Source organism: Daldinia caldariorum, assembly GCF_022478825.1.
Source record: "Daldinia caldariorum strain CBS 122874 unplaced genomic scaffold F4812scaffold_1, whole genome shotgun sequence".
Lineage (NCBI taxonomy): Eukaryota > Fungi > Ascomycota > Sordariomycetes > Xylariales > Hypoxylaceae > Daldinia > Daldinia caldariorum.
The window spans coordinates 906,178-921,143 of NW_025953037.1; the positions used below are offsets into that span (position 1 = coordinate 906,178).

Sequence of the window (14,966 nt, forward strand, 5' to 3'; positions counted from 1 at the left end):
ATACTCTAGGTAGGGTTGACGTTATTATCAATCTCGAAGGAATGCGCTTGTAGCTTTGCCTCTAAAGTGCATTACAGCCGCGGTGTTGCACCACAGAGAACAATTATACAATACATGTCGTCATTTCCAGGACCCTGAAGCCGCTAATTGCCCCAAATCTCACATACTTTCTGTTACTACTACCACACGACATAAGCTGCTTACCTACCTGGCAGCTAGGTACCTGAATGGAAAGGTTTGGGGTTTATTCTCAAGAGTCTAGAACCGCATACGCATATAAGTGTAACTACTATGTACTACGTACCGTACTGTATCCATTCCATTCCATTCCATTGTTATGACAATCAAACGTTACTACGCTATACCTATTCGTATGAAACCACCTTAGCCATCGATTTTCATGATAACATCGCATCTGTAGCATTGTCGACGCAAGCCGTTAAGCCGCAGCGAGGCAGTTTTCATATGACAAGCCTTTTAAGGTACACTCGGTCTGGCGTCCTCCTAGGCTGATCCTAGTCGTATTACGCGGCATCTTCAAATATTTTGTAACTATCCACATACCTAGGTAGATTTATATGCATTAACTTTGCCTATTTCTATAATTTGAAGCAAACTCCCTCACCTTCTCTTTCCTATACTGCTATCCTATTGTAGGCCGTCGAAGCACTTGGAAATTTCAATGCCTCGTATATGGACATTATTTATCGACATAGCCCACTCTTACATGTGCCGGCGAATGAATATCGACATTGACACTTGGCACCCCGATACATCGATATGACGGTGATAACACACAATGATATAGGTAACTTAACAAAGTTTGACACCTAAGGAAATCCCAAACAGTCCCGGAGACGCAAACGTTACAAGCAAGCTATTGAGGGCATCCTTATGCCCCTTGCAGGCAACTAGGTGAGTTTATATATAGGTAACGAAGAATTCGCAAATCTACCTAATTCAAAAATAGATTTTTATAACAATATTTCACTTACACCATCGCTCATTTCATTTCACACATGAGGGAGGAATTGCATCTATATCGTACAAAGGAGACGGACTTGGAGCAGGACCACAACAGACGGTAACTCCGAGATTCCACATCGTCGCTAATCGACATGTGGTCCACATAGCCTGGTTGAAAATCTGTTTCTGGTATTGCTTTCGCTCAACCTGAGCACCCCAATCCTTGAAATACCAACTCCAGATAACTTCAGCTACTAGTGGTATCTTTCATTAACGAATGCTAACGGACTGATACCAGGTAGGTAGGTAGGTACTCGGACGAAGAAGACCGTCTGCATACTCTAACTAACACGTGCAGCCAATGAGGGCCAGTCCTGTCTTCGGCCTGCCAGCTATAGAGCGAGTTTCATAAAGTCCGAGCTTTTAGAAATAAAATGACAAAAAATGATATCATTTGTAAGCATCACACAGCCAAAGTGTATGACGCCAACAACACCAATGACGCGAATGACGCGAAGCGGGGCAGCCTTTTATCTAGTTAGCTAGTGTACCTAAGCTATGCAGAGCACAGCTATGAGAAAAACCCCCCACCTTAACAGCTTTACAGTAGGGGGTACCTACCTACCTTTTCCGTAGCTCTCGGGATAACAGAAGACGCTCTTTTCGCGGTGAAACTGTTTATGTAAGATTCTTGCGTTAAGGTTGCCAGTACTTACCTAAAGGTTAGCCTAATGTACCTAATGTACTTACCTAAGGTTACCTAGGCATAGAAGTGTCTTTCCGAGATCCCCTCTCCTCTCCAGTACAAATTAGACCGTGAGAAGTTTCCCCTCTTCTTTTTCCCCCTCTCCTAAAAAATCGACAAACATCCTACTACTTAGACCAACGTTTGCATTGGAATCTTAGCCTTAAACAACGAAAATTCAAGACAAAAGTAGTCAAAATGGTCAAAGCCGGTACGTGGAATAGTCTCCGTTATATAAACTACTGTCAATCCCATCGTTTCCGCATTCAGGATGGCTGCATGAGCACAATTGCGCGCATTTTGTCAACTAGTAGTCCCTGTCGTACACCAAGGCTGAGATGAATGGACACCTTGTTGGACACAACGGGAGCAATGGGAGGCTACCTGTTGGGCCAAACCTGACCATTGGCATCATACGAGTCCATTAGGGGACGCTTCTCTAATAGATTTCCCTCGGGCTTTCCCTTGGGGAAACCTCTAGCGCGTGCCTTTTTTAGTTCAGCCCTATACAACGATCCGAGTCATTGCTGACAAGATGCTATAATTCTAGTCGCTGTCGTCCGTGGTGACTCCAAGGTCACCGGAACCGTCACCTTTGAACAGGAATCCGAGTCTTCCCCTACCGTCATCTCGTGGGACGTCACCGGCCACGACCCCAACGCCAAGCGTGGCTTCCACATCCACACCTTCGGTGACAACACCAACGGCTGCACGTCTGCCGGCCCTCACTGTACGTAATGATGCAATATCCCCCCTGAGGACGTTGGAGATGGAGGTGGCCTATGCAAAAAGCTTCTAAAGGAAACTAATTTTCGATACAGTCAACCCCCACAACAAGACTCACGGTGACCGAACTGACGACACTCGCCACGTTGGTGACTTGGGCAACGTCGTTACTGATGCTCAGGGCAATGCCAAGGGATCCATCCAGGACTCGCTTGTTAAGCTGATTGGTCCCGAGAGCGTCATCGGCGTAAGTAGCATCAAACTGTTAAGAGTTGTGTTATTGTACATGCTAATCTGGGGTGCAGCGAACTGTCGTTTTCCACGCCGGTACCGACGATCTTGGCAAGGGAGGTAACGAGGAGTCCCTCAAGACTGGTAACGCCGGTCCCCGACCCGCCTGCGGTAAGTCATTTAAATTTATATATCTATATATCACTTTCTGTGATTGACATTTGAGACTAACCTGATCTTTCCTAGGTGTTATTGGCATCTCCAGCTAAATATGTGCCGTATAGTTGAAGACCTAGTGAAGGTATTCAGTTCAGCTGAATCAGTTTGAACGATGTATAGCCGGTCATATGCTTAAAAAATAAATAAACATGATCGCCAATGGAAATAAATTCAACATAGTGATTCAGTTTCTCGTGTACTCTTTTTAACTAACTGCTAAGTTTCAAACTTTACACGTCGAATGTATGCCTAGGTACCTATGGACATACCTTATATATAACTGTAGACCACCTCCTTGAATTTAGGGGTAATTTTCCCATACACACGTGGATAGGTTACCCCTCTATATACCTTCAACCAAGCTGAATACTAGTTGGGAATGAAGAATTAGTTGTGTACCTAAGCTTCTGGACCAATCTCAGTCTACCTATCTATTTTTCTCTTCTTACTCTACATTGATTTCTCTTTTTTTTTTCTTTTTTATACACATAGCTTAAAACAAAGCGCATCGAGATTATAGAGAGGTACCCCGCTCACGTCTTAGACAAAAAAAAGAGGGGCAAAATGGGGAAAGACCGTCAGCCCCGTTTGCTAGATCTTCATCCCCCCGCTCTTCAGCAAATCACTTCGCTTAAGCGCTTAAGGGAACTTGGCTTCGACTGGTGTTCCAGCTTCTCAGCAAGTCAAGAATTGGCTCTGGACTTGGCTTTTCCCCACAAATTGACGAAAGTTGTCAAAATCCAAAAGAACACACGACATATGCATTTTGAGCTTTAAGGACAACACTTTCTAAAAAGTATTTGGCTTCTTCTAACCTAGTCACAACTCGACCCTGAATGCTCTAAAACTGTCTTTCACTTTTTTATTTTTATTTTTTAACTTCGAGGCATTTTTACCTCCCGTACTTGGGTAAGTCCAATAATATTTATTCTTTGTATTCATTCTTTATATTCAAACTCTCCAATAATCCCCCCATCAGCCCAAGCTCCCATCCTTACCCCTAGCTCTAAAGCTGCCCTTCCAATACCAATCAGCTCGAGAATGACTGGTGTTCATGCCACTTGCCGATACAACTCTCTTTCATACTTGTCTGTACCTGGCCCAGTCCAGCAGTATACAATCTCAGATCTTGATATCTTTTCCCGTTTTATATCCAGTCACGATAATTACCAGCATGCATGAGCATGTAACTTCGGGCACGTGGGTCGTCAAAGGTCCTAGTGAAATGCCACCTGTCATGATGTTAGCTCGTCCCCCTTTCTATAAGTCGTCACGTCCCTTAGCTTTGTCGACAACCAACAACGTCAACGATTGCAACCCGATACAAACATGTAAATATTCCTAAGAAGACGTTGCTATTTCACGCCATGCGGAATATTGCATAAATCTGCAAATTTATGTGATGATTGGCAATATAAAACTACCCTTGTGGCTTTTATGGAGAGCTATATAACTAGGGACTTATAGCTCCCTAGTCGCTCTGGAGTCTGGACTAGGACGTACAATATCGTGTACACAGTCATATGTTTTTCTTCTTTCTAATATCCACCCAACTAGTGTTGTCCATACTACTAAGAAGCTTGCTAGCACAAGTATTTAACTATTTGCTGACTATTTGGACAGATTACAGGAATTCCCTGCATTCCTCCCCTCCACGTTTCTCGTTCTTAACTCAACCGTCTCCTCGCTAGCAAAATGGCAAAACAATTCTTTGCTAACGTGAAATCGGTCCTAAGCGGCGACACTCTAGTGCTAACCAGCCAGAGCAATCCGAACGCAGAACGCGTTTTCTCCCTAGCCTTCGTCACTGGCCCTCATCTCAAGAGAGATGGCGACGATCCCTTTGCATTCCAGTCTCGGGATTACCTACGGAAGCTAGTTGTTGGAAAAGTGGTTCAATGCTCCATTCTCTATACCATCCCCACGTCTGGACGAGATTACGGTGTTGCCCAGCTCAAGGATGGAACCAAACTGCCGGATGAATTAGTCAAGGCGGGCTGGCTCAAGGTCAGAGAAGATGCAGGCCGTAAAGAAGAATCCGAAGAGGTTCTGGAACGACTTGAGACCCTTCGTTCTCTAGAAGCAGAAGCTAAGGCCGAGGGAAGGGGGCTTTGGGAAGGCATCGGTGGAATTATCGAAGTCCAAAATGATATAAGCGGCCTTGATATCAACGAATGGAAGGGCAAAAGTATTGATGGAATTGTCGAGCGCGTTCTAAGCGGCGATCGCCTTCTTGTGCGCCTTAAGTTGTCAGACAAGAAGCACCTGCAAGTTATGACGCTTATTGCTGGTATACGTGCACCCTCTACAGAAAGGGTCAACCAGTCGACTGGTCAGACTCAACCAGCAGAGGAGTTTGGAAACGAAGCGCGACAATACGTCGAACAGAGACTTCTTCAACGTGATGTCAAAGTTGAAATCGCCGGCACTAGCCCTCAGGGACAGCTCATCGCCTCTATCTTGCACCCTCGCGGCAGTATTGCGGAATTCCTACTTGCCGACGGACTTGCAAGGTGCAATGATTTCCACTCTACCCTACTAGGTCCGAATATGGCTGCTTTGAGAGAGGCCGAGAAGAAGGCCCAGGCGGCCAAATTACGCCTCCACAAAGACCACGTAGCCAAGGCTGAAGGTGGTGGCTCATCCGATATGATTGTCTCGAAGATCCAAGGAGCGGACGCAATCTTTGTCCGTGCCAAGAATGGCGCCGAGAAACGAATCAACCTTAGCAGTGTTCGCGGCCCAAGAGCTAACGAGCCCTCTGAAGCTCCTTTCAGAGAGGAAGCAAAGGAGTATCTCCGAAAGAAGCTAATTGGCAAGCACGTAAAAGTATCTATCGATGGTCATCGACCTGCCAGCGATGACTTCGAAGCACGTGACGTAGCTACTGTGACTGAGAAGGGAAAGAATATCAATCTTCAGCTAGTTCAGGATGGATGGTGCTCTGTGATCCGACACCGCAAGGATGACACTGATAGAGCCCCGAACTACGACGAGTTGCTTGCAGCGCAGGAGAAGGCGAAAGAGGAGAAAAAGGGTATGTGGTCTGGAAAACCTTCAAAAGCCAGGGCGTACGTCGATGTTTCCGAGTCCGTGCAGAAGGCCAAGATCCAGCTTTCAACTCTTTCGCGTCAGAAGAAGGTTCCCGCAATAGTCGATTTCTGCAAAGCCGGCTCGAGATTCACCATTCTTATTCCTCGGGAGGGAGTTAAGCTTACCATGGTACTTGCTGGTGTTCGCGCTCCCCGAGCACCTCGTTTACCTCAGGAGAAGGGCGAGCCTTTTGGACAAGAGGCACTGGATCTTGCGAACCGTCGGTGCAACCAGCGTGACTGCGAAATCGATATCCACGATATCGACAAAGTTGGCGGCTTCATTGGCGATCTTTACATCAACCGTGAGAGCTTCGCTAAGGTTTTAGTCGAGGAGGGTCTTGCATCCGTCCATCAATACTCGGCAGAGAAATCTGGAAATGCCACCGAGCTTTTAGCTGCTGAGAAGCGTGCAAAGGAAGGTCGTAAAGGCATCTGGCGCGACTGGGATCCGTCACAGGATGAAGATGCTGAGGAAGAGACCGCCAATGTGGAAGCTTCTAACGATGCCGTGCCCACGGATAAGCAAGCTTCCGATTACCGAGAGATAGTCGTTACTAACATTGATGCAAATGGGAGACTCAAGATTCAGGAGGTTGGAAAGGGAACTTCTGCGCTAGAAGTTTTAATGAGCGAGTTCAAGAAATTCCACCTTGACTCTAAGAACAACAAGCCCCTTGCCAATCCTCCCAAGACTGGCGAACTTGTCGCGGCTAAGTTCTCAGCTGACGGTCAATGGTACCGTGCGCGAGTGCGGTCGAATGACAGAACTGCCAAGGTTGCCGAAGTCGTTTACATAGATTATGGTAACAGCGAAAAGATCCCCTGGTCTAGTCTCCGAGCATTAGACCAGCCGCAATTCTCGACGCAGAAACTCAAGGCGCAAGCCACCGATGCGGTCCTCTCATTCATCCAATTACCTACCGCCCCCGATTACTTCAACGATGCGCTCAACTACATCTTCGAGGTTACAGAGGGACGAAAGCTCGTTGCCAGCTTCGATTTCGTGGATACGAAGGAAGGATTGAGTTACATCACTCTATTCGACGAGAAGAAGCCTAGCAGCACTTTTATAGACTCCATCAACAAGGATGTCGTGGCGAACGGCCACGCGCTCGTACCGAAGAAGTTGAAGGCATGGGAGCGCGGACGTACTTCGGAGGAAGTGCTGAAGAAGCTGCGCGAAGTTGAGTCCCAAGCTAAGGCTGACCGTTTGGGTATGTGGGAGTACGGTGATATCACCGAAGACTAGATTATGTCTCTTTGCCCCCTTTTTCCCCTTCTTGGATGGAACCGGTTTTCTTTATACTCACTCTCGGGTCTACGAAGCATATTTGCATCGCGCGGGGAAGACAAAAAAAAGACTATCCCCATTGCTTACGAATAAGAAATACCTAGCATACCTACCTATATATATAAGCCTGCAGTTCAGTAAAAAACATCGCACTAGCGTGTAGATACTAGGTTCCTCAAAATCATATCCTATACTTGGTAGCAATAAATGCGAATTATCTTAGACATTTTTAGTGCTCTTGACCTGATACTACTATGTACCTAGGTACCTCTGTCATTTGCAACTGCTTAGCAATCCTCTTGGCTCCTAGTTCTGATTGCTTTCTTTGTCGAGTGAGGCATATAAAATTAAATACCTAGGTAAGAGGGAAAAAAGGAGACGGCCGAAGATCGGGCAATCTATCTAGTAAAAAGATGACAGGGGAACAATAATCCTCTTTGCCAAGGACAGGGGAGTACCTACATTCATAGAAAGGAGATTTTAAGGAACTCTCTTTTATTGGGTACATACATCATTATAGGTACCTAGGTAGATATATGTTTGATGGTATACAAATACAAACAGCAGTCAGTATTGATCAAAGAAAAAACCTCTAACGTATTTGCGGCACTATTTGTCGGGGAAGTTTTTTTCTTGTTCTTGGCGAAGAAGTGTGGGAACGTCCTTACCACTATGTAAGAGGTACCTAGGGGATCAAGGATCAAGGCCCGCACGTGGAGGAGGCGACGATGTCGATATGTCCATGTGTACCGTAGTGTATTACCTATTGTACACTCAAGACGATGGGCACTTTAGGTATGGTTGGCTGAGTAAGATCCCCTCGCTAATATCTGAGGCTTACAGTAATAAATACGTAACTTGGACGTAGACGTAGGAGAGAGACCGGAAGGGTCGGAGGGGTTTACGGGAGGCGGAATGCCGTTAGAATAGCAGAAGAGATAGATGCTTTAACACGGGAAGTTACTAGGTACTTACCTTATGGTTTTATTTAGAACAATAAGCTAAGCTATGAAAATAAAAGGAATACTATAGTATAATATAATAGAAATTTTAAGTTTGATTTTAGTATTTTTTTGTCGAGTTATACTTCTACTTGATAGTAAAGCGAAGTTGTGTTAAAGGTAAGAAGCTGATCTCGGTGTTAAGTCAAAGGGGTATCTTTTTTGAGGCGATTTCTAAGAGCTTTCCAAGGCCGAGCTTGTCGAAAGGGAAAGAAATAGGTACAGATCCAAGAAAGGACAAATCAGGTGCTTTGCTAAATTTTATAGGTACGGGACGCTACATGCAAACTAGTATAGAAGTAGGTTATCCCGTAGGTAGTGCATAGTAACTGTGGACATATGACGCTGCGTCCCCATTGATAAATGCCCCGCCATCGCCATCGCCATCACCATCGCGGGCAAATAATAATACCTGTACCTACTATGTACATGTAGGTAGCTAGCCTTTACGTACCTTTACGTTACCTAGGACCTAGGCTAGGTACCTAAGCTTATGTAGGTAGATACATAAAGTAATAAGGATAACCCGTTCTTGCCCCAACAATATTGGATCTATTGTCTCATCATCAGAAAAAGACAACTAACTTGGAACTTACAACTTACAACCTATTCTGCAACCAGCTCGTCTTGCATCGCTCACAATCCCTTCGTCGCTCCATCGCATATACCTTAATTCGGAGTTTCCAGTAGCACTAATACAAAATGTCTAACTCTCTTGACCAGCTGAAGGCCACCGGCACTGTAAGTTCACTGTTTACCCCTCAGTCGGCTTTTACCCCTCCATCGTGAGTTTTTTTGTTGTTCGAGATGAGAGGAGGTTTCTCTCTCAGCTTATCTCTTCAGTACCGTTTCTCGAGTGATGGAACGCAATTCTTGCAATAACTATAACTTTTTTAAAAGTCGACAACTAGCTAATTTCCGCAATTTTTTTTACGAATTAGGTCGTTGTTTGCGACTCTGGTAAGCTACACTGATTCAATCCTCAAATAAATCAAAGACGCGGTCGCACTAACAAACGTATTAGGTGACTTTGCAAGTTAGTATAGCCCGCATCATATCATGTATACCCAACTCGCGACAACCAAACGAGTCGGATAGGATTGGTATAATATTATCTTCGTCAATAACAAATACTAACAAGCAGTCTTCCAGCCATCGGAAAGTACAAGCCGCAAGATGCCACCACCAACCCTTCCCTCATCCTCGCCGCGTCCAAGAAGGCCGAATACGCCAAATTGATCGACGCTGCTGTAGAATACGGCAAGGGAAAGAGTAGTGACATCGACAGCCAAGTCGACAACGCTCTTGACCGACTATTGGTCGAGTTCGGCAAGGAAATCCTCAAGATCATCCCCGGCAAGGTCTCGACCGAGGTTGACGCCCGCTTCTCCTTTGATACCAAGGCTTCGGTTGAGAAGGCTCTACACCTTATCGAAGTATGTCTTTATTGTATTTTAATGGGAAATTCTTTTTAAATTTCAAGTAGACACTTTTACTGACACGTATATCATCATATAGCTATACAAGGAGCAAGGTATCTCCAAGGACCGCGTTCTGATCAAGATTGCGTCGACATGGGAGGGTATCAAGGCCGCCGAGATCCTACAGCGCGACCACGGCGTCAACTGCAACCTGACCCTCATGTTCTCGCTCGTCCAGGCCATTGCCGCCGCTGAGGCTGGCGCTTTCCTCATCTCTCCCTTCGTCGGCCGTATCCTTGACTGGTACAAGGCCGTGACGAAGAAGGAGTACACCAAGGAGGAGGACCCCGGTGTCAAGTCCGTCCAGTCTATCTTCAACTACTACAAGAAGTTCGGCTACAAGACCATCGTCATGGGGGCTTCTTTCCGAAACACCGGTGAGATCATTGAGTTGGCTGGCTGTGACTACCTAACCATCTCTGTAAGTGGATAACTTTGATCGTAGGTATATTCGAGAATTTCAACATCGCTAACCAATATGACCAGCCTAACCTGCTCGAGGAGCTCTTGAACTCAACTGCCCCCGTCCCCAAGAAGCTCGACCCCTCCTCCGCCACCACACTCGACATCCCCAAGAGGTCGTACATCAACGACGAGTCGCTCTACCGCTTCGACTTCAACGAGGAGCAGATGGCCGTCGAGAAGCTGCGCGAGGGCATCAGCAAATTCGCTGCCGACGCCGTGACCCTCAAGGACATCATCAAGAAGAAGATCCAGGCGTAAATAATATCCATCCGCAATTTCACGCCTATTGCTGCTGCTTGATATAAAAAGGGGGGTTCGGGGTTCGCACGACGACAACGATGATATGTGCATGCACTTCTGAAATGAAATTGGCCTGCTTTTTTTGAGGGGAGTTTCTAAATAGAATGCATAATGAAATTTAGCTTGTGGCCTCTTCGCTCCGGGGTAAATAAATAACAAGTTCTAGCTGTCAAGGTGGAATTTTGCTCGGTAAAAAATATACCGGCCGGCAGATTTCTATAAAAATATGAAGTCCATAGCCGAAAACTTATCAAAAAGAAAAATAAAGGGTCATCCAAGCCTACCTACCTTGTATAAAATTGACATATCACGTTGTATCGGAGTGATGATGGCGAAAAAAGGTTGGGTAGTATTGGATGCTTATTCAAGTATAGCATACGAAATTTGATATAACTGACTTAACTACCTGCTACCTGCAACTTACAAACAACAACCGTAGAAAACGCCACCGCCAAATGCATTATAATAGCCAGGTATGCACTCTTCTTTTAGTTAATTACTGCCCGCAAAGCAATTCATTCTCCAAGAAGCTATCTTACGTAGCTCAATACCTAGCTAGCTCTGACAAAACAAATGCAGCCAGCCGATCTACATCTCCGAGCCAACCCTCACTTTTTAACCATGATGGCCGTTTTATCCCTACCTATGATAACCCCTTCTAGATCTCTCCTCTCTACTCTATCCCACGGCCCTTTCTTCGCGATTCCCGGACACTTATTAATGCGTATCCTCCTCATTATATCTATCCTAGGTACCTTAGGGAGGCTTTCTTCCTCGAGCTGGTGACGTACCATTATAATATTATTATTTCTACGATTCCTGATTTCCCATTTCCGATTTCGTCCATCACCGACCTCGACAGGAGATGCTAACGAGCCGGTGCTTGATGCCGTGCTTAGCAGCTGCCAGCTCTGTATCATCCTCATCCTCACCTTCACCCCCATCCCTATCCACATCCCCATCCTTATCCTCTTTATCTTGGTCTCGACGACCCTCGTCGATTTCGGGGCCATCCGCGGAATGGGAAACGTCGTCGTCGTTGTCGCCGTCGTCTCCTCCTCCTCCTCCCGCTAACGAAGAAGACGTAGACGTAGATGTAGAAGAAGACGTGGGCTCGAACACGAGCGCCGTCAACGCCCCGCCCCGCGCGCAGTTCGTGTCGATGCCGAACGCGTACCGGCGCACGCTCAGCCCCGTCTTGGCGTCGTGGCCGTAGACCACGGTGGTCGGGGGCCCGGCGGCGGGGTCCCCGTGCCGCGCCTTCCCCCTTTTCTTTTGCTTTTCCTTCTCCAGCGCGTTCCAGACCTTGGACCACGGGTGGCCTTCGCGGCCCTCGCTGGGTTTGAGGTTGAGGTGGGAGGGCGAGAGGGACTCGGGGGACTCGGGGGGGAAGGAGAAAGAGGACGAGGATGAGGAGGGCGTGATGATGGTCCGTATGTTCATGACCACTTGCGGGTCTTGCTTCTCGAGCGGCACGCCGGGGACCAGGCCCCCGTGCACCACGACCACGTCCCCGTAGTACGGGGACACGGTGCCGAGGCGCAGGATGACGGGGCGCGCGGCGAGCCAGGAGCGCTGGGCGGAGGTGAGACTCTTCGCAGTCTTGCGGTCGCCCTTCTTGCTCTTATGATGCTTATGCTTGTTCTTATGCTTGTGCTTGTTCTTGTTCTTGTGTTTCTTCTTCGATTCCGTCCCTGTCTCCGCGTCGTCGTCGTCTCCTGCTTCTGTTTTTTCGTCTTCGTCGGTCTCCGTTTCCGAATCGGCGTCCGTGCCGGTTCCGGCGGCCTGCATCTCGTCCCACGCCCTCAGCACCCGGTCTTCGTGGTTGCCGCGCACGCTGTACGCGCCCATGGCCACGGCGCGGTCTACCACGCCCCCGCTGTCGGGGCCCTTGTTCACCATGTCCCCGGTAAAGATGACCACGTCGCCGCCCGCGCGCGAGTATCCGACCTTGGCCAGCAGCGCGTCCAGCGCGGCAGACTGCCCGTGCACGTCGCCGATGATGATGAGGCGCGGCGATTCCGGGCCGCCGTGGGGTTTGGGGAGGGCGGAAGGAGGTAAGGAGGCGAGGAGGGTTGGTTTCGTAAGGGAGGCGTGAGGTTGGGAGAGCGCGTCTTGCGGCATTGCTGTGGACGCTACGGGGAATAGTAGTTCGCTATAACGTGTGTAGTAGCATAGCCAAGCTGTCAGTAGTATCGTGAATACGACGCCTGCGGTGGTTATTGTACGTCGACGCTGCGGCCGGGCCGGTGGAGGTTGAGGTTCTAGACGACCCATTGAGTTTTAGTACTAAGTACCTAGGTTAATGTACCTAAGGTTGAACGCGTATGACGTCGTCGACGGTCGAAAATAGCTTGCAAGCTCCTGGGTGAGGTATTGATTTACGAATGTATCCTTCACATCCATTCGAATAACAAAACAAGTCCCTATTGCGGATACGTATGCAAGTAAATAACCTGGTTAGACATTCAATTCTATATATGTGTGCTTCAAAACGAGTCTACTCGTAGACAAGGCATGACCATAGCCAAAGGGTTATTATAGACGTCGGACATTGTACGCATCGTCATACAAGGTACGAACGTTACGCGGCGTGAAGGGGGCGAAAATGGCTGAAAATGAGCTTTATTAGACACAGAAAAAAAAAGAGAAATTCACTATTGAGTCGTGAAATTTTGCCAAGACCGATCTAACAGATCCTTGTCCATTATATACGAATCCATGGTTGAGCTATAAGATCGGATGCGTGTCGCTTAGGTAATTGCATATCTATTGGTATACTATCCGGACTGCCGGACTATGTATTAGGTATGAATTATTTTAATAAGTGGATTCGACAAGTTCGACAAGTTCGACTCTTAAAAGATGGTTGGTACATACGATCAGAACCTGAATCGTGTAGCCGTAATAAGCCACCTCGGCTTTATAGTGAACAATCTCCCCATCTTTCCGAGATAGGTCGGGTATACCTGTCTGGCGGTGTATAGAACATAATATAGTGGTGCATGAATAAGGTAACCCTTTTTTTTAGACGTTGATGGAGTTTGACCCATTATATATAAGCCACGCCTGAAGATAGTAAGCAACCGGTTCAAGACACGCTCGGATATACCAATCGAACCCCAACGCCTTCCAATGCTTGCTTGCTCGCTTGCTGTGATACGTCCGCCCAATATTGTTCTTCTCTTGTATGGTATAATTTCTTTTTCTTTTTCTTTTTTATTTATTTATTTATTTTGCGACTCCTGTTCTTTCCGATATTTTTCATTCTCTACTTCTCGCCAGTCCTGAGGCTCCGGCTCGTTCCCGTCGGTTTTACGGACGGCGCCAGCAAAAGCGGACCTTCCGGCGTAGAGCTGGTATCCTTCTCCCGTTTTCTCGGTCGTCTCGAGGCTCTTGAAGGTGATAGGCTGGTTTCCGCGGAACCGCTTGCGCATATCGATCATGCCCCTCCTGCACTCGCCGAAGCCCTTCTTCAGCTGTTGGCACTTCGTAGGGAGGGTCTCGGCCAGCGGTGAGCGCAGACATTCGGCTGCGGTATGCCGCTGTACCATCACGCACTCCGATTCTTGCAGGCATTGCGCCAGCGCGGCTCCTGTAAGTTAGTGGGCCGTCAGCGGAAGTCCACACAAGCTGAAAGACATATTGCGTTCTTTGTGGGTATGTCCACGCAGCATTAGGTACATACTTATTTCTTTACATGAGCTTGGCATATTGACCTGACCGTACGTGGGGGGGGGGGAGAGGGGAGAGGAATATATTCCACCAAGTAATAACACGAAATCGGATCAGATGGGTTTCTTATCGGGAAAGTTGCGAAAAAGTGAGTTGGTCCGAGCTCGAGGAAATGCACGGTAATGCCGTGGAGCTAGCTACCTGGTACATACCAGGTAGGTAGGTAGGTTAGGTACCTAAATTATTTGTGCAAGGTACATTAGCTTGTACAATACTATACAGGTACGGAATATGCATAGTACAATACATAATACGTCTCAGCTAATATACGGCAGGGAAAAGAGCCCCATCGCCATGGCCATGGTTCGAAATGAAACGGGAGAAGCTTACCAGGTAGGTAATTACCATGTATGATTTCAATATTATGCCTTCTCAAAGTTTAAGCTCTTAAATAATCTAATTAATATTTATCCAAGGTACAAAGGTAATCAAGAATCGCGTTCTTAACCCTCAATTCACCCATTCTTTCTCTCTTTCTCTTTATAAATATTATTAGTTGTTGTGGTCATGGTCATGGGTATCGAAATACCTATTGCCTATCTTTCTTACGCTTACCTTAGGTACCTCTAGCTTGCTGCATTTCCTATTCGCATGTGACATCACCAAGACCTAATTACCAATTACCTACACCGCGACGGATCACTTCCTTTTTATCGTATCGCCCAAAGCCCAAATCTCTCCTCGAGAATCATAATCATAATTCCTCATCCT

The 14,966-nt window shown here is 47.0% G+C and overlaps 5 protein-coding genes across 5 annotated transcripts; 3 read left to right on the forward strand and 2 right to left on the reverse strand.

Moving 5' to 3' along the window:
• Positions 1–1,909: 1,909 nt before the first annotated feature.
• Positions 1,910–2,937, forward strand: F4812DRAFT_448972 (Cu,Zn superoxide dismutase; the record flags this gene model as incomplete). Its single annotated transcript, XM_047935921.1, has 5 exons — positions 1,910–1,922; positions 2,262–2,441; positions 2,533–2,684; positions 2,743–2,839; positions 2,915–2,937. The coding sequence occupies 5 exons, from the start codon at positions 1,910–1,912 to the stop codon at positions 2,935–2,937; spliced, it is 465 nt and encodes a 154-aa protein (XP_047794671.1).
• Positions 2,938–4,582: 1,645 nt separating this feature from the next.
• Positions 4,583–7,231, forward strand: F4812DRAFT_454175 (uncharacterized protein; the record flags this gene model as incomplete). The annotated part of the gene is made up of 1 exon (XM_047936593.1): positions 4,583–7,231. The coding sequence occupies one exon, from the start codon at positions 4,583–4,585 to the stop codon at positions 7,229–7,231; it is 2,649 nt and encodes an 882-aa protein (XP_047794672.1).
• A 1,745-nt stretch (positions 7,232–8,976) lies between these two features.
• On the forward strand, positions 8,977–10,478 carry F4812DRAFT_454176 (transaldolase-like protein; the record flags this gene model as incomplete). The annotated part of the gene is made up of 6 exons (XM_047936594.1): positions 8,977–9,015; positions 9,216–9,234; positions 9,299–9,310; positions 9,427–9,710; positions 9,793–10,176; positions 10,242–10,478. 6 exons carry the CDS (start codon positions 8,977–8,979, stop codon positions 10,476–10,478), a joined length of 975 nt encoding a protein of 324 aa, XP_047794673.1.
• Positions 10,479–11,336: 858 nt separating this feature from the next.
• F4812DRAFT_10615 (Metallo-dependent phosphatase) lies at positions 11,337–13,064 on the reverse strand. The gene has a single exon (XM_047929313.1). The coding sequence runs from the start codon at positions 12,795–12,797 to the stop codon at positions 11,367–11,369; it is 1,431 nt and encodes a 476-aa protein (XP_047794674.1). The 5' UTR covers positions 12,798–13,064; the 3' UTR covers positions 11,337–11,366.
• A 683-nt stretch (positions 13,065–13,747) lies between these two features.
• F4812DRAFT_454178 (cytochrome c oxidase assembly protein PET191-domain-containing protein) lies at positions 13,748–14,233 on the reverse strand (the record flags this gene model as incomplete). Its single annotated transcript, XM_047936595.1, has 2 exons — positions 13,748–14,115; positions 14,209–14,233. The coding sequence occupies 2 exons, from the start codon at positions 14,231–14,233 to the stop codon at positions 13,748–13,750; spliced, it is 393 nt and encodes a 130-aa protein (XP_047794675.1).
• Between the last annotated feature and the right edge of the window lie 733 nt (positions 14,234–14,966).

What these genes read in the sequence shown, in the direction of transcription:
- F4812DRAFT_10615 (XM_047929313.1), bottom strand. Translation starts at nt 12,797, where the DNA reads ATGGGTCGTCTAGAACCTCAACCTCCACCGGCCCGGCCGCAGCGTCGA.